The sequence below is a fragment of the Rhamphochromis longiceps genome, linkage group LG16, assembly GCF_057381845.1.
Source record: "Rhamphochromis longiceps isolate RC_006_pf linkage group LG16, R_longiceps_female_GT1.1, whole genome shotgun sequence".
In the NCBI taxonomy this organism is placed as follows: domain Eukaryota; kingdom Metazoa; phylum Chordata; class Actinopteri; order Cichliformes; family Cichlidae; genus Rhamphochromis; species Rhamphochromis longiceps.
Genome location: NC_140572.1, coordinates 35,154,819 through 35,170,899, shown reverse-complemented (window position 1 = coordinate 35,170,899; position 16,081 = coordinate 35,154,819). Strand labels below are relative to the sequence as shown.

Here is a 16,081-nt window from a genome sequence, read left to right as displayed (position 1 = left end):
TCTTACTCTAAATTAGTATAGCAAATATGTATGCCTTTGACTTACTGGTGTTAATGCAGACATAAATTCTGTGTAACGTGGAACCTAGCCAAGAAGGTAACACGAATACTAGATTTACGACAATAAACACAACACGGTCGAGCAAAAGAGGCCACATACGCTGTGACTGAGAGCGCAGGAAGGAAAGAGCTTCTGGTCTTAAACTATATATGCACACATATTTTATTAAAACTCTCCCACAGATCAGAACATTTCTTTGCACACAGTTAAAAAGGACATTTTCAGGTTTATAATGGTCAGAGCACTGAATAAAACCAAGAGCGTGGTCTTGTTAACAATAAAATGAAGTGTAAAAATGTATGATGGGTCTCCTCAGGCTTCAGGGGAAGGAAGCGGTTATGTGGAAACCAGACCCCCAAGACCAGGCACGGAAAAACACACATGGACGGTATGCAACATCTTTTGTGTATTCTCAAGTTTCTTTAGTTCCTATGAAGGTTTATCTTTGTCACTTTGCATTCTGCTTGATCGACTGCACTGCTATTTTGCTTGTTCCTCTCGATGCACTGTTGTAAACATGCTAATGAGTTTGCTTTAAAGTTGTGGATCAAACGTGCACAAGAATGCATTAATACATCATAAGGATTCAAGCCGGTGATCAAGTAAGACACGGAGTGTGTGCAGCAGACTGTGCTTCTGTAAACTCAGTGTTAAATATACCACTGATGTCTCAGATTACTCGATATAAGTGAGTGACCACTCATCCCCCCGTGGGAGATTAAAAACTGCTGAGTTGATGTCTGGAACACGAGCTGCTTCTGTCGTATACATTTAGGGACAAAGAGCTTTTACAAAGCAAATTTTAGGAGAGCGTCATTTAAGGCATTGCTACATGGTGGTTGACAATGACCAGGTATGCTTTCCACATATAAACTTTAACTTGCCATGCAGGTAAGTCAGCTGTTAGCAAACTAGATTTGGAAATCATCTCTTTATCACTGACGCTTTACTGATTTACTAGTGGACAGTTGTCTTGACCTTTTTTTTTTTTTTCTCCCCCCAAACATTCACTCACAGCTAACCGGGTAGCTCGGCTCTTCCTGTCATGTCAGGCCGGCTAGCTTGCCACTGTTGCTTTGGTGCACATTCATTCTGGTCTTGTGGTCAGATGAACTCCAACTCTAGTGTCTTAGATGACAGCTGGCCAAGACACAAGAATCCCTGTTGTCCTCTTGAGATCTGCTGCAACACAGCAGAGCAGAACACGGGCTACAAACTGCAATCCAAGACCATGCAGCTGGGGTCCATCCATGTGATGAGAGTCCCTGTTAAGGCAGCTCATTCTATTAATCCATCATCTTATGTTTTTGGACTGGAGTGTCTTATAAATGTATTATTTAAAACTTTTTTTGAGAAAGCATGCATGTGTAACCACAAAGATCAACACACAGATCAAAGCAGCACGCCTCCTCTGGTCTGTCCAATTTAACGTGAACGGAGCTGAGGCTTCAGAACCATTAGTCTGAGGTTAGAGACAATCTACTCTAAATGATCTTGTTTTTGTTTATTGGTGCCCTAATAAAAAGCAATAATTGCTTTCTGAGCTGTTACGTTCTGTGTATGTGGAGCTATCGCTGGTTCAACTTGTAACATGGATCAAACATGGCCCACAAACATTGCTGGGTTCACTTACATGCTCATGTTGTTTTGCGCATGCATCATCTACGACTATCTTTTAGTGACTTCCATCACCTCCCTTTTTGTCACTCTATCTGTAACCTCTTTGTCTTTCTGTCTTCCTCTCTCTGGTTTCTGTCTCTCTCACTCTCATAGATTCCACAGTCACCCACTCACATCTTCCCACCCTCACAGATAGCCACGCAGGCTGAGAAGCTAGCACAGTCCTCCACCCTGCACTGCCATGCGCTGTGCTTGCACGCATGCACTCCCACTCACAATTATAGTGAAGCGTTAGAAAAACCAGATGTCAATTTGGACTAAATCTGATCCAAGTTAGAGGCCCCCGGCCTCAAGGCTTTGTTATTCTGACTGGTTTCTCAATCAAACGTGTGTACAGGAACTGACAGGGGTGGAAAGAAAGTTGGAGAGGGCAGGTACCTCCAGTCGGAAGTATCTCCATCATTACAGGCCTACATTCACTGCCTTAGTGCCTCGCAGCATTTACAAAGGGGTTTTTTTTTTCCACCTTCGCAGACTTTTACTAGCATCATATAATATACAACGCAATTTAAAAGACAACAGCTGGCATTTAATGCCCACATGTTAGTGTTTTCCATCTGATGATGATGATCTGTTCACACAAAGTATAACTTACACTCTGCACAATTGTCCAACTGGTGCAATTTAGGCAAGTCTGGGCAAGGACAAGTTAGACAGGGAGAGTTGTATAAGTGAGACTTTCCATTTTGTCATCCTGGAATTCACGGTGATAGATGGGAGAGCGAGTCAGTCATCCTTAACGCTGTCACAGCTGGGAGTGAGTATAGAAGAGTTTAATGCTTGAAACAGTTCTTCGTTAGCCAAGAGTTTGGTGGATTTTATCAATTCTAAATGTGAACAAGTGCACACTTCTCTCTAAAGTTCACGGGAGGACTTGATTCCTGGGTTTATCTCTACATGTTTCTCCCATTTCAACTATCTTAGATATGAAAGCATGCAAATAACGGTTCAATTGTTCAGCAATGAAACCGTGAACCTGTGAAAACACAATTTCATATTTAGAAGGGAGAAGACGGTGAACATTCAGACTGATACACTGAATGAACCCAAATCATGTAATTAGATTAAATGGCGAAGATAAAAATCTGCAGAGATCGCTGTTGTGAAATGACCTGTAACTCCAATGTGTTGCCTTTCTAGATAACTGCTGAAGAAATCTCCTTTTTCATCGTACCTGTAACCGTGTCTCACATTTTGTTTGCAGAGGGGTTTTTAATGAGACGTAGCATTGTTTTGGTGAATTGTTTCTATTTAGATCATTTCTTCTTCTTTTTCTTTCTAATTCTAATTCTTCAGTTACCCAAAACCCTGTTTGTTGCATTTTCTAAACACACGGGCTGTTTTCCCTTCGTCCTCAGGCCAACCACAAATATGTGCAGATTTCAAGAAGTTTCTCTGTGATTCTTTAGAGCGCAGAAAAAAAAGAGGGGAGAAAAAAAAGAGGCTAAACTGCTGTGGAGGTGGGATATGCTCGTTGCTGAGGGAGCTGCATACCTGCTCTTAGATTCAGGGGGTCGTGTGGTTCAAATCCATCAACACTATGTTCTAAATGAGCCTCCCACCCGACATCCCCCACTATGATGGATCGGTGAAGAAGTGAACAAGTATGGTATTCTCCATCACATTGATGCAATTTAGAGGAGTCAATAATGCTCCAGCCAGATTCTTGGCATAGTCAGTGCTGTGAAACGCAGTGGGAAGGAGTTTGTCCCGCAGAGGAAACTGGTTAATTATCAACAGTGGCATCACTCTGGCCCTTCAGCTCCTCTCTCTTACATTCTTCAGCCCACTCCCCGCTCGAATTCCTCAGGTGACCATCTGAGGTGTGTCACCGGTGAAGAATGAGCCAAAGAGAGGGAGTATTTGCATTATTTCCTGTTGCTTTGGGAACGTTACTGACCTCGCCTCAGCTGACCTTTAATTGTTCCTGTTGCGTCTCTAAGGCCCGCTGATTTTAGTAACACAGGATTGTCAGCAGACTGCATGCTGTCTTTTCTAGGTCCAAAGAACCTGCTCAGAACTTTTCTATTGAAGGGACAAAAACAAAGACATGAGTCTAATTACGCTTGTATGCGAGCACTTTGCCCTTGTCAATCCTTTGAATTTAATGACTGCCTGAAATGTAGAATTCATGGACAACACCAAATTCTAAGCCTTTATTGCTCACATAGCTTAATTGTGGGGTCTCTCTGCCTTCAGGTTGCTCTTTATTAACTGAAAAGTCTGCTCTTTCTGGGGTTGAGATCGGGTGACTGACTTGGCCATCCAAAATATCAGATTTCTTTGTCTTGAGAAACTCTTGGGTTGCTTTTGCAGTAAGCTTTAGATCGTTATCCGTTTGCAGTGTGAACCTCTGTTTCAGCTAAGCAGAGAGTATAGCTCTGTACACTTCACAATTCATCCTTCATAGACATATGGACTATGCCATAACACCTACCTCCAGCCTTTCTGACAGAAAATCATGGATCACGAGCTGTTTCTCTTGTTCTTCATGTTTTTCTCTTCTTATCATTATGGTAAGGGATTGTTTTCAAAGCCTAATCACTGGTAACCACGGGTTTGTCCCTGGTTGTACATTCTCTGTATTTCTATTTCTATTAGATATGTGCATTTTAGTTGGAGTTGTTTTTCTTAATTATGGAAATAATTCTGTTCTGGTCTTTCAGTCCTTTTGGTGTTACTGAACTGAAGTAGCAGATTGTTGATTTGGCCACTGCCTCCGTCTGTCTGCAATATCTCAACATATCAAACAACACCTTTAACCGCCTTGAATTAAAGCTGAACATCTGCACTTTAACTGACTTAAAATCCACTGTGGTGGTGTACAGAAGTAAAATTACACAAGTTGTATTTTTGTCTATTACACAGTCAGGTCTATGGACCTAACTGTGTAATTCGCTTGCTAATCAAACAGTGTTCGCACAACATTTTTCTATTAATACCAAACCGATAAGGCAGCAGCAACAGCATGACTGAACGCACCGTGGATTGTGTTCCTCGTCAGCAGAGGAGGTCTGCTACAGAACCCAGGCATGAGACGTCTGACAGCGATTAACACAAAAATGGCAATTACAGTCGACTTGACAACAAAAGCAGTTTGCCAGTAAATGAAGGAAAATCTGGTACTGGTTCTCTAACTTGGAAAGCACATGTTGACTCAATCATGTTTTTCAAAAGGTTTGGTGTAGAGCTGGGAAACAGTTTTGTTAGTTATTAAGAGAGCTTTGGCTGCATAGTCTGTAAAGATTAATGCAGATGAATGGCACAGCAGTACCGAAACATGACTCATTTTGGTTGCCGTTGTTTGGCATCAATGTTAACAAGGATAACTTTTTCCCAGGCTGCAGGATTATTTCCAGGGCTCTTCTGCGGAGTGGATGGAGGGAAACTGAGCCATAAAATCTAGAGCAAGATCAGTGCAGCTTCCAGCAAATGTCGCCTCCTGCCCTTTTTAAATATGCATCTCTGTCTGTCATGTTGTTATTTTTCTGCAGACGGCTCGTCCAACTTTGAGGCCCATTCCGCGCCCACCGATGACCAGGAATGATGAGACTGGTGAGTTTATGTGACACCAGACTTGGATTTATTCATTTTCAGTTCATCATTTCATGCAACCCCCGTGTTTTTACAGGTTCTTTTGAATCAGCCCCTAGCGAATGTCAGTGTCTTTAATAAATTTATTTTACTTTCAAAGATAGAAAATAAGCTCTACACTTCCACATGCTGACACAGGCTCACCTGCCGGGTATAACTAGAGGAGTTTAATGGCGCCACATGTTGCCACTGAGGTCATATTCGTTTAAAGTGCATAGCTGAACCAGTCCAGGCTCGTTAGGAACAGATTTGCTGACAAATGTCTCCATCTAGTGGTCAACAGTAATGCACTATGGAAGCTGAATTATTTCTCATTGAACAACAAAAATGTCATTTCGCGGGGTTTTTTTTTTTTGCTTTCATGATGAATTTATACAAGAATGTATTCAGAACGATGTATCCTCATATACTAGCAGTATCTCACATACTGCTAGTATAAATAATAATTTAACTTCTGTATGTTAAAGACTTAATCTACACCATTAGTGGTATGTGTACTAATTAATAAAGGGGAAAGTGGAAACCATCAAAAATCACAGTATTGATAATTTTGTATGTAAAAGATGGAAAAAGCCAACCTCATGATGATTTTTTTCTTCTCTTTTTTAAGAGTCAGGAGAAATGTTATTTGAGAGAAGCACGTGCTAATCTGTTAGCTAAACTTTGATTATACACCATTAAGGATACAGTGTCAGTCGATGGACCCACGTGCTCACCATCTCATGACAGAATTTACGTCACTCTGGCCCCAGTTGATCCGACTCTGAGCTGTAGAAAGTATAATCAAGGGCTTAGACTAGCGGTCCCCAACCTTTTTTGCGCCATGGACCGGTTTATGCCCGACAATATTTTCATGGACCGGCCTTTAAGGTGTCGCGGATAAATACAACAAAATAAAACTAGTACCGCTACCGAAAAAAGAAAATTTATTCATAACACACGTGAAAAGACCCAGGAAAACCGAGTAAACGATAAAAACGATAACAAAATAAAGCTGAAAACCTATAAAAACCCTGAAAACTATACATTTCACACTTGAGCCTCAACTCTCGCGGCCCGGTACCAAACGACTCACGGACCGGTACTGGGCCGAGGCCCGGGGGTTGGGGACCGCTGGCTTAGACTGTATGTGCACAGTCCAAAAACACACTTACATACTCAAAGTAGTGCAGAGTAAGAGACGAATAAAATGCGACATGTTCAGTCATCAAGCCTGAAGCACAAACTGCTTGAAAGGTCTATATCTCACAGCAAACTATATCATTTTCAAACTGCTCTAAAAGGCACAAATGGCATAAACAAAGTCTTAAGGTCCACTTTGTGACTGGAATTAACAGATATGAAACCTAGTAGACTACAAGTTGTTACAGCTGCCTGCATCTGGACACCTGCCCAGGAGTTAGTGATGTTGGCCACTTCGCCATTTTAAAGTGCTGCCCTCTTAAGCTACAGGCTTTCTGTATTGTCTGGCTTACCTTAATCACCAGTTTATCAACACTTTCCTAGTTATGCTTCATCTAATCTTAAAGTTGTTCAGTTTACTTAGCTCAGCTGTTTACTAGTACATACTGCCCTCTGATGGTGTTTTTATGTAGTGTGCTATAATACATTACTTCAATTCAGCCAAAATATGTTTGGATTACTAAGCACTCTGTGTACTCTCACTGTAGTACTGCCCAAGCCTAACTATCGTTGCATTTTCAGGTAGGCTGCAGATCATGTCCAAGCATTATGTTGCTGATGGCTCTGGTTTGCACCCACGCTTGATGATGACAAAACAGTAACAAAACTTTTGACACAGGAGAAAAAAAAACTGTTTACTATTAGAGCTTAATGAACAAAATGTTTGGCTTGTGTCCCAAAACTACTTTGTAGCTGACTCGAGGAATTCTGGAAACGTCATTTACACTGTATTTTTATATTGTGTTCAGCAAGGGACTCCCAGTACGTTTCACTTTCTGTGGAGTCCAGCCCCTTCCTTCGTGGGCCACAAGGTGGGTTGAGGGGAGTTTTAAAAAACACAGACAAAGCATCCAAATCCTGCATCTCTTCTGCTGTCTGTCGAGATGCTCTGCTTATGGCATGTGTAGCTATCAAGCACGACTTCACATGGATTAAACATGCAAACAGGTACAGGAGTGCATGCATATACGTAAATGCTTCTGAATTCATTAACGGTGGTGAAATGTTAAAGTTTGGGCATTGATGGCTGTAATGCCCTGAAAAACTACATTCACAGAGAAATTTAGAAGAACTAAGAGTGAATGAGCAAGGAAGTGGAAAAAGTTAATATTTAAGAAATATTAAATTTCTTAAACAAATTAGAGAACTGAAGACGTGTGCAGGAATAGTTTCCTGTTGGCTTGGGCTGCTGATGCTGTTTCTTGTGGCATTATTTTATTCCAGCTATTTTTTTTTTTCTTAAACCTGGAATACTAAAGATGTTCTTGCAGTGGGCATCATTTTGCTGTGCTTCATGTTCAAACTGAGAACAGTTGGAGGTCAAACCCGGTCACACGTGAATATCATCATGGTATCTGTGCATGTGGGTGTGACCACCGTTAAACCATGCGCCATCAGGCAAAAAGTAATTTTCTTTTACCCCTTCCTCTTCTTTTGGGAGCAGGAAATATCCTGTTTATTGTTTGGGATGTGGGATACAGTCGTTACTCATTTTTGAGAGGTTTTCATGAGGATATTAACGACTCTCCCCTCTGCTGTTGTTTTTCTCGGGCCAGTTGAGGCTAAAGGACAAAAGGGCGACAAAGGGGACAGAGGAGAGAAGGGAGAGAGGGGTCCAGCTGGGCCGAAGGGAGAAGCAGGCTCTGGCTCCAGCTCAAGGAGTGGATCCCGTGGAGACAAGGTTTGGACTCAAAGACACGTTTCAGCCTTTATGGTGGATAAAATAAATGTAGTTACCTGGTGATGCTTGAAACAGTTTCTTATTTAAGGCTTCCTGAAGGATGCATGTTTGGACAGCACAACCGTTTGTCTGTAGAATAGTGAGTTTTGGCTTAAAATTGTTATTTTTATAATGGGTTATGAAGTTATGTCAGCTTTGTTAGTTGTAATAATGTTTGTCCACGTTTTAAGGGCTCAAATTAAATGAAAACGCTTTCACGGCCTCACTCTATGTGCTATATCATTAAACGATCGTTGATGAATGAAGCATACATTAGTGTATCCTTTCCTTATCTTAACATAAGTTGTTACTAAGAGCCACACTTCAAGAGCCTTACCATTGGTTGGAAAAGATAAGAGTAGCAGTGAAGAAGATGTGGTAAAAATACCCTGAAGGAACACTAGAGGGTGCAGCAAATTTCTAATGGAATATCAACACATTACTGACAGTCTTGTATTTTGTTGATTGGCCTATTTGTGCTACTGGCAAACTAATGTACTTTATCACATTGGGGGGTGCTAGATGTTGTTGATATGCTGAAAATAATTAATTTAGCACATTGCTCTGTGTTTGCAAGGGAACATAATATATAATATAATTAAACATTTGTGGCTATAAATAGAATGACAGGATGCTTTTATAAGGTGCTGTTGGATAAAATGGGCTGTTTTTAGCATCTAAGTGGTTGCCAAGCATCATGGTGATATAATAATGTCCAACATAGATGAGAACCTTCAGGGGCTTCAGAGATGGACGTGTGTCCCAAGTTTGGTTGCTTAACTTCTGATAGTCTAGAAAGTTTTTTTAGGCAAAGAAACAAACACTCTGACAGACAGCTTCATGCGTCATAGTTTTTATTTTATTCTGAAAGAAAACTACATTTGTGTTCTTATTTCGTAATTGTGAAAGTCAAAATGCACAATGATCACGGAAAACGAGAAAATCAAAATGAATCTATACTGACCTCATTATCTTCTGCCATGACACACATGCATAAAGTGAGGTGATCTAAATTTATGCACAGGCAAAATTGTGAAACTGACATGCAACAAGTGAAATATGATCATGTGTAGCATTTTTTTAAGTGAATGTGGTTTTGATTCTGGATTTGATTTCTATTGATGCCACCTCAGCCACAGTATGAGACACTGGGGATGTGCTTCATGCCTGCTATTTTTTCAGGTCTAAATAGAGAAATTGTTTCATCATTGACTTTACTGTCTCTTCTATTTTCAGGGAGAATCTGGGACAAAGGGAGAAAAGGTAAGTAAGAGATTTCCCTCTGGCTCACTTGTAGCTCTATGATTTTGGTCGCTGAATAACACAAATGTAATAAACTACTAAAATTAAATGGGTGTGCCTGCTCTTCATGGTTCCTTGGGTGAACAACTCTGCTTCAAACCTCTTAACGTGCATCAGATTTCCAGTGATGCATTTGGGCTCTTAAGTAGCTAACATTTAGCTGTTAAATGTTAGCCACACTCCAAAAATAGTGCCTTACAAATCCAGTTTAACTGTTTGTATCGTTTCTCTAGTTGTTATCACTGAGAAGAATGTTACAGATGCACTTTAGAAAGACAAACAGTGAGAATATTACATTTCAACGTTTTTCCTGCAACAATGCTTTCCATTTCTAGGGCAGCGCAGGCTTTGGATATAAAGGTGTAAAGGGCGAGCCAGGCCCACCTGGACCCCCGGGGCCCCCTGGTTCTCCAGGACCTGCACCCGGGTATACAGTCGGCAGTGACGGCTCAGTTGTTTCGAGAGTTCCCGGGCCCAGAGGACCACCAGGACCCCAGGGAACTCCAGGAGCTGATGGAGAGCCAGTTAGTGGACTGAAAATTATTTGCTTACTAGAAAACACCAAACACAACAAATGTGCTGTTACTGTTGAACCAACGTTACTGTATCTGTCACGGTTTGCATGTTTACATATATTATTCTGATTGTTTTCACATAGTGCTGAGAGAGTGCAAAGCACCGAAACTTGAGAAAACACAAACTGATAAAATACAAGAAAACTAAGGAAGCTAATTAATCTGACAACACATCAGTTTGCTTGAATGTCAGTAGTTCCTGTTGTGAGATACTTCTACATCCTACTCACAGGGCCCTGAATTTAAAATCTGTGGCCAACCTGATTTATTTACATACTAGTCTGACTTCTAACTCATGTCATTCTTTATTCATCCTGCAGGGTGATCCTGGTGAGGATGGAAAAACTGTAAGTTGTTTTTAATAATGTATGACTTTAAATACAGAATAGGCATCTCACAACATCTCAACTGCCCTAACATGATGATTTTCTCAATACAGGGTGCTCAAGGACCTCCAGGCTTCCCTGGAACCCCAGGAGACCCTGGAGCCAAAGGAGAGAAGGTAAGATACACTGACAGGGTAACAGGAAAGGAAAAAAAACAGAAGCTGTAAAAAGAATCATTTAATGTGCACATGTGCTGAGCAGACCTACCTTGTCTTAACAAATGTTGTACCTACAGGGAGACCGTGGAGAAGGTCATGCAGGCCCGAGGGGGCCTCCAGGTCCTCCAGGACCCCCAGGACCAGGATTCAGATCTGTGAGTTTCAGCTGATTTTAGTACTTAATGATTGTTTTTAAGAGATTATCCTAATTTCAAATATATTTCAGACCTTTGAGGATATGGAGGCCTCAGGATTCCCTGATCTGGAATCTATTCGGGTGAGAAAAAAAACATTACTTCTTTAATTATCCAGGGTTTTGTTTATATATGTTTATATTGAGGTGAAAGTCTAAATGTAATGAATGTTTTTGTTTTGTTTTTAAATGCAGGGTCTACCTGGGCTACCAGGTCCACCAGGCCCCCCCGGACCACCTGGTCTTCCCGGCGCCTCTACAGCTGAAACAGCATCGAGTTCTGCAGCATTTGGACCACCAGGAAAAGATGGAGCACCTGGTAAACCTGTAAGTGTCAGGCTCACAACATGACTAATTAATACATATATCAACACTCAAACTCTCTGAAGTAACTTCTCAGTCTAACCAAATATCAATAATCAGCTAAGAATGTCTATCTGATCCTAATCTTTTGGCCTCTAGGGCTTGCCTGGCATACCAGGTACTGATGGCAAACCAGGAGCTCCTGGTCCCAATGGGGAGAAGGTAAAGACTATGAAGATAACGGTTTCTTCTCTAAGAACTAAATAAATCTGATCTAAAATGACATTTCGTCTAATGTGTAATAAACGCTAGTTTATTAAAGTGTGCAGTAGCTGCTGGGGTTCAGATATCAAGAGCAAAAATTAAAATCCAGAGAGAACTGCAATAAAAAAACGTTTTCAAGCTATGCTAACTAGCTTTGACCTTCCAAGTGTTGGATAGAAAGGAATGTGTGGATCTCTGGGCTTTCTAGTTTCCCCTCCGGACTGGACAACTGGTAGTCCTAAATTTTCCATAGATGTAAATGCGAGTGTGAATCCTGAAAGACACTGGAAGCCTCTACAGGAAGTCTCCGAGAAATTTCAGTGATTTGGTGGTGTGACAGGTAAGCTAAGTGTTGGCGATCCAAAGTACTTGGTACTGGATTAAACGAATCTAAATTCCAAAAAAGATTCATCTAAGCTGAGTACCACTGGGAGCAAAGGATACTGTGACACATGACACAAACGCTACTCATTTCAACCAGAAATATTAGGGGTGGGAAATACAGTAGCAAGAGTTTTCTATGCAACTATATCCTTAAATGTCTACTGGCTACCAACTATAAGCTACTAAGCGAATGCTGATGAGTAAATTGCTCAGTCTTTGGACAGGCATTAGACACAACATGTCCACAGCCGCTTTTAGATTTTCTGAAAGTAAGAAAATTGTTCATAGTTCTTATTTCAAGTTTCTATTCAACTTTAAATGGTGTTGATAAGTGTTGTCACTGTGTTTCCTAAAATAGGGTGATGCTGGCGAGCTGGGTCTTCCAGGAGCAATTGGAGAAAAGGTGTGAATTGATGACCTGTTTTTTTTCTCTCTCCTTTCCTTTTTAAAGATTTTATCTCAAAGTTAGTGTCATAAAGTGCTCTTGATGTAACTTGTTTTAGTAATTAAAAATTGTTTAGACAATCCTGAGAAGAAGGTAAGTACATTTCAAAGTTTATGGCACACTTTTGGGATCTCCAACTATGTAGAGGCACCCACAGGATAACCAGTATGTCATGTAATACTTCTAAAACTTTTCCTATCCCTTTCTCTTCCTCAGCCAAGTTCCTACTTTTCTTTTCTCACCAATCTGCTGCCTCACTATTTATCCTCCTCCTCCTCTCCTAAGCCTTCCCATCTGCAGGTAACTGGGCTCCAGCGTGTCAGTCATCAAAGAGGATTTGTGTCTTCTAACAATATGCAAATGTCTGTCAAATACTGTCAGTTGCAGACTTGACTTTAAGTCTAATCTGAGAATTGGATGTGTTTTATTTCACATATTCTGACATCTAAATTTAGTCCCAGGACAGTGAGCATGGGTTTTGTGCAAAACAGTGTGTGCTTTGAAAACTCCTTCCAAGTACTCTGATGGCTGCATGTTTAGTTTTGGATGATACATGATGCCAATTAATTAAAAACACATTGTAGCTTTATTTATTCAATTCAGTTTTATATATATATATACAGTGCCAAATCACAAAAACAGTCACCTCAAGACACTTGTGAGGCGACTGTTGTTTATTATGCAGTCTACTAAGTATTAAATCTCTTATTTGCTTTGATTAATTTATTTAATTTTTGCCCTACAGGGTGCTCAAGGAGAACGTGGTTTACCAGGAACTCAAGGAGAGCCAGGATTAGCTGGTCTGCCTGGACCCAGGGGACCAGTTGGATCTCCTGGACCTCCCGGGCCTCCTGGACCAAGTTATCGAGTTGGATTTGTAAGTTATCATGATAAGGTACATTTTACTTGTATAGCACTGAATCCTAGCAACCATTACCTCAAGGTGCATTACATTCTAACAAGTTCCTATATCTTATTAGAATGTTGCTTTGTAGCTGATTTTGTCTTATTTTAAGTGTAATGAGATATTTCTACTAGAAATAAGACAAATATACTTGGCAAGATTTTGAGTTTTTGCAGTGCACTACAATAATACAGAGGAAACCCCAGCAATCAGACAACCCGCTATGAGCAAGCAGTTGGCAACAGTGGAAGGGAAAATTCCCTTTTAAGGGAAGAAACCTCAGGCAGATACGGGTTCAGGGAGGGGCAACCTCCACACTGAGGCATGACCTGATCTTTGAAGAGGTAGAGGAGGTGGGCAAGCAGAGGGAGGTCTGGTTTCTCTGCTTAGACTGCTGCGCCCATCATTCCAACCGGGATAAGCTGCAGAAAATGGATGAATGGTTGGGTGAAAGTAGACATATTTAGTTACGTATATATAGTGATTGGCTTATAAGTTAAAATATTTACTGGAAATGTTTCAATCAGTTTCCAGAGTTTTCCCCTCCCACGATCCAAAATGTGACAGACTAGTGACATGCTAGCTTTACTATGTTTCTTTTGCAAAAAACATTTAATCTCCAAAAATGCAATTTAAAATATTTCATTTGAAGGATGACATGGAGGGCTCTGCTGGTGGTTTCAATGGACGTCCTGGCATCGGAGGACCAGATGGAATACAGGTACACGTGTTCTTATCGACTTTGGAAGATAATTTTATATAAGGCTTAAATTCAGAGTAAAAATTTGAATAAGCAATAGTACTTGCTTAACCCTTTATAATACATGGAAATGTTCATTCACCGAACTGAGCACGTGTATACACCCTTATATAGGTTGTGCTGTTCTACAGTATGGTACTTGATGGGCTGGCTTCCATAAAAGAGACAAGCAGGAAGCATTTTAAAGCAAAATCCAGGCAACTTTGAAGGAACAATAACAAGGAAGTTTAGAATTAGTGAAAACAAAATATATTACCATAGAAACTGAAAATATAACAAAGTAAGTTAAAATAACATTATGTTGCAGCCCTTTTTTCATTCATAAATCAAAACAAATTACAAATATTGACTGACTAAATCATTTTAACGGTACTTGGATTAAAAACGAGGCGATCGTGGCTCAAGAGTTGGCAGTTCGTCTTGTAATCGGAAGGTTGCTGGTTCGAGCCCCGCTCGGACAGTCTCGGTCGTTGTGTCCTTGGGCAAGACACTTCACCCATTGCCTACTGGTGGTGGTCAGAGGGCCCGGTGGTGCCAGTGTACGGCAGCCTCGCCTCTGCCAGTGCGCCCCAGGGCAGCTGTGGCTACAATGTAGCTTGCCATTACCAGTGTGTGAGTGAATGGGTGGATGACTGAATGTAGTGTAAAGTGCTTTGGGGTCCATAGGGACTAAGTAAAGCACTATACAAATACAGGCCATTTACCAAACAAACAAATTTACATATTCCTGTATATGAAGCCTAAAAAGCCCTTAAAATGGGGTAAACCTTGTATTCGATCACTGTGTAGTCATGGCAACATCCAATATACTGTTGACCACTACTGTCCTACAGTGAGTTTATGATAAGGTACTTTTTCTTTTTTTTCTTTTTAGAAATAACAAGTATGGCTTGGTAAATGCTTTTGGTGCATTCGTGAATAACTGACCTACCACCACTTGTGTTAGTTTTAAATGACCAAGTCATGTGATCCAATATGGTATCACCAAATTTCTAGAAATCCAACCCTAACAATACCTATTGAACTATATATAATGCAAGGGTTTCATCAACTTACCACAGTTAGTTCTGATATTATAACCATAAATTTTGGCGTAGGTAAGGATGAAAAACTCAATTTTCCAAATTCTGACATGGTTATGGGCCATTGCTGATAGGTCAGATACACTAATGTCACTAGCTGTCACATAACCCGATCTTTCCTGATTGGCTAGAAGAAACTCAACCTTACAGTGAGTTATGGGATGGCCAGTTTTGATGTCCATTTAAATGATCAAATATGGTTCCATCAAGGGTTTATCAAGAGTCTATTAAGCCATCTGATTAAAAGGTTTCTGACCAACATGATCTCTCGCTTGCAGATTTCTGTAAGAATGTTTTTAGAACTGTTCAAACAATTTTTACGAGGAAACTGCAAATACATGATGAAGGATGAAGAAGCTATACATGAACTACCAAATAACCCAAACAAATATGTGCTTTCAGGGTCCTCCTGGATTACCTGGACTTCCAGTAAGTAAATTATAATTTATGTTGAGGTGGAAAGCTTGGAGTATGATCACAAATAACAACAACATGTCCTTAAATGTAATTAGTTGTTGACCAACATCCATCCAGCCAACAGTCGACACTGATTATCATTGTCCTTTGCATTAGGTTTTGCCCTCCTGCTTGCAAAACATAGTCCTACGCTGAGTTTGAAACATCAAATCTAGCTTGATGTGTTCCACATTAAGTCAAGGAAGCAAGATTTAGAAGTTCAAGTTCCTGCTCTGTTTCCTGTTTGCTGCCATTTTCTTCTTCTTCGTTTATAATTTTGTTTGCCACCAACTCAAATTGAGTGTTCTTCTGCAGGGTAACCCCGGCTTGCCCGGCAGACCAGGTGAGAAGGGTGATGGAGGTCCTGCTGGAAGAGATGGGCAACCAGGCCTGGATGGCTTCCCTGGACCTCCGGTAAAAACCCCCCAACAAAAACAACTTAATAAATAAAGATTAAATTAAATCTCTGAATTAGACAGATTAGTTGAAGAATATTTACATATGATATAATTTCTCCAAGTTTTTATCTTTATCTTTGGAATAGAATTTTTCATGTTGGCATTCATGGACAACTTGTATATTAAAACTGATATATGAAAGAAAAAAAAACAAAACAACGTTTGTTGTTTGAAC

The 16,081-nt window shown here is 40.5% G+C and overlaps 1 protein-coding gene across 7 annotated transcripts in view; it reads left to right on the top strand.

Annotated features, from left to right (window-relative positions):
* col18a1a (collagen type XVIII alpha 1 chain a) overlaps positions 1-16,081 on the top strand; it is a 74,426-nt gene that overhangs the window by 47,800 nt on the left and 10,545 nt on the right. For all 7 annotated transcript variants that reach the window (XM_085385452.1, XM_085385453.1, XM_085385450.1 and 4 more), the window contains 16 exons: positions 377-448; positions 5,235-5,295; positions 8,073-8,197; positions 9,473-9,499; positions 9,874-10,062; positions 10,434-10,460; positions 10,553-10,615; positions 10,735-10,812; positions 10,884-10,934; positions 11,046-11,177; positions 11,313-11,375; positions 12,160-12,204; positions 12,992-13,123; positions 13,803-13,871; positions 15,395-15,421; positions 15,764-15,862. In XM_085385452.1, the coding sequence (XP_085241578.1) occupies positions 377-448; positions 5,235-5,295; positions 8,073-8,197; positions 9,473-9,499; positions 9,874-10,062; positions 10,434-10,460; positions 10,553-10,615; positions 10,735-10,812; positions 10,884-10,934; positions 11,046-11,177; positions 11,313-11,375; positions 12,160-12,204; positions 12,992-13,123; positions 13,803-13,871; positions 15,395-15,421; positions 15,764-15,862 (1,260 nt within the window). The remainder of the gene's footprint in view (positions 1-376; positions 449-5,234; positions 5,296-8,072; positions 8,198-9,472; positions 9,500-9,873; positions 10,063-10,433; positions 10,461-10,552; positions 10,616-10,734; positions 10,813-10,883; positions 10,935-11,045; positions 11,178-11,312; positions 11,376-12,159; positions 12,205-12,991; positions 13,124-13,802; positions 13,872-15,394; positions 15,422-15,763; positions 15,863-16,081) is intronic.